The following is a 2,281-nucleotide window of genomic DNA, read 5'->3' on the forward strand; positions in this document are numbered from 1 at the left end:
AGGGTCTGAGCATTGCATTATCCTTAATAAGGGTATAAATTAAAAAAAAAAAAAAAAAGAGAGAGAGATTGTTGCTGTACATATGAATATCAGTGGAATGTTGTGATAACAATTATGTAACATGTAACGCTATTTGCTTCATCAAAGGTTGTGTGACTTAAAAGAGGCACAGTTTGCGCTATGCCCCGGAGATAAACTGTTCATTTTATAATAATATAGAAAAACCCTGTCATTCCAGGGTCTTTTCTTTTTTATTAAATCCAATGAACATATGCATAGACCCAGTTTAGGTATCTGTATTCACTTACTTTAGTGAACTTGTCTTATTGAGAGCAAAAACACACTGCTTCAACTCAAACAGGCCAATGAGAATATCAAAACAAAATCACATCTAACTGAACAATATATAAAATTATCTGTAGCTTGATGACCTGGGCTATTAACTGTTGTGAGATATTAACGCTACCCTGTGTCTTTTTTCCGTCTCCAACCTAGTATCCAGATAGTTTCTGATAGTTCCTCAGATGCGCCCACCCCTCGCCTCACGTAATTCACTTTCTTGGCCAATCGTGACGCTCCCCAAAAACTTCACGCCATGCAGCCTATAAGAACTGCCTAAGTTTCTCAAGTACCAGAAAAGTCTTGTCCTCCACGGGCCCCATCTATGGATACTTTGGCGTCTTCAACGCCACATAGACCTACAGGTGGAATAATTCGTTAACTTCATGAGAGGAAAGTAATCTTGGACACTTTTTTGGTCGTCATCTACCCAGGTGGTGATGTCTGAGGAAATTATGGGGGAAGAGTCGGGAAGTTCCCCTGTCTCTCCGGTGGACAGTCTCACTAACAGCGAGGGAGAGCTGGATAGACAGCCGAAGAGGTGTGGGAGGAAAAGGAGATCAAGCCGGAAAAACGGGGAGGATTCAGATAGCCCGACCCCTGGGAAAAGGGGGAAGAAATCCAGCAGCAGCAGCCCCCAGTCTTTCGAGGAGCTTCAGACGCAGCGAGTCATGGCCAACGTCCGGGAGCGACAGAGGACTCAGTCCCTCAACGAGGCTTTCGCAGCCCTGCGGAAAATTATCCCCACTTTGCCCTCAGATAAACTCAGCAAAATACAGACTCTAAAGCTTGCCGCCAGATACATCGATTTCCTCTGCCAAGTGCTGCAGAGCGACGAGCTGGACTCCAAAATGGCAAGTTGTAGTTATGTGGCTCATGAGAGGCTGAGCTACGCCTTCTCTGTATGGAGGATGGAGGGCGCTTGGTCCATGTCAACATCTCACTAGCATCTGGAGAAATCATGCCCAAAATGGTATGCTTTGTTTTTCATTTTGCAACTCAAGTAGGCCCTAATTTATGCACGCAATGTGGGCAAATAATAGTTGAGAAAATGTCTTATTTTAGGGGCTTTACTGGGCATTTATAGAATAATCCAACAAGCTTCACCACTGTTAAAGTCATTTCTTTGTGTAGGCCGAGGGTAGTCACTGTTTATACAGGCTTTATATTTAATGCATCGTCTAACCCACAGGTGACTGCTGATTCTACTTATCAAATCTTGACGGGACAAATCTGGAGTCCAATGCTGGATACACGGGAGCACACTATTTAAACCAAAGAGGACAGAGGCCTTCGGGATCCTGTGACAGGGCCCGATGGGGACTTGCTCACAACACTCCATTCTGATATGTTTTCTTGTTGTTGACGACGAATGTTGGAAATATACGTTTTTTTATTTGTTTGTTTTTTGTCTTTTTTTTTTTTAATGCATGCCTTTGGACTTATTTCTGTGGAGGTCAAAGTGCATCGAAGCAGTTGTCTCAGTTTATGTGTGAGACTGTCAATGGGTGGTGTTGCTCACAATTGTGGATCTAACCTGTGCAAAAAAAATGTTTTCAGAATACATTTATTTATTTATTGGTGGGACGTGTTACATTGAGGAATAGATCCTGTGTCTGAAATACATTCCTATTTTTATTATCTTTGTGTAAATTTTTGTATATTTTTTGCATTAAAGAAAATGACGATGAATTATGTCTTTGCCTTTTGACTTTGTCTCTGCAGATTATTATGCGAGTCAGTCTAGTTTGATTATGACTTTTTGAAAAACTTAGGTAGACATTAGGCTGTAGATTATAGACTGTAATGTCCTGAAATAAAAAGCTGACATGCATCAAGCTTACCCTCCCTAATATCGGTACTAGTGAACCTGCTTCAACCACGTTTAATGACAACAGCTTTCATAACACACTGGACAAACAGCTGAGCTTATTGTTGCATC

The 2,281-nt window shown here is 41.6% G+C and overlaps 1 protein-coding gene across 1 annotated transcript; it reads left to right on the forward strand.

Annotated features, from left to right (window-relative positions):
* Positions 1 to 659: 659 nt before the first annotated feature.
* Positions 660 to 1,716, forward strand: twist1b (twist family bHLH transcription factor 1b). The gene is made up of 2 exons (XM_030072525.1): positions 660 to 1,312; positions 1,532 to 1,716. The coding sequence occupies exon 1, from the start codon at positions 780 to 782 to the stop codon at positions 1,284 to 1,286; it is 507 nt and encodes a 168-aa protein (XP_029928385.1). The 5' UTR covers positions 660 to 779; the 3' UTR covers positions 1,287 to 1,312; positions 1,532 to 1,716.
* Positions 1,717 to 2,281: the final 565 nt, after the last annotated feature.

The sequence above is a fragment of the Myripristis murdjan genome, chromosome 16 (assembly GCF_902150065.1).
Source record: "Myripristis murdjan chromosome 16, fMyrMur1.1, whole genome shotgun sequence".
Classification (NCBI taxonomy): domain Eukaryota; kingdom Metazoa; phylum Chordata; class Actinopteri; order Holocentriformes; family Holocentridae; genus Myripristis; species Myripristis murdjan.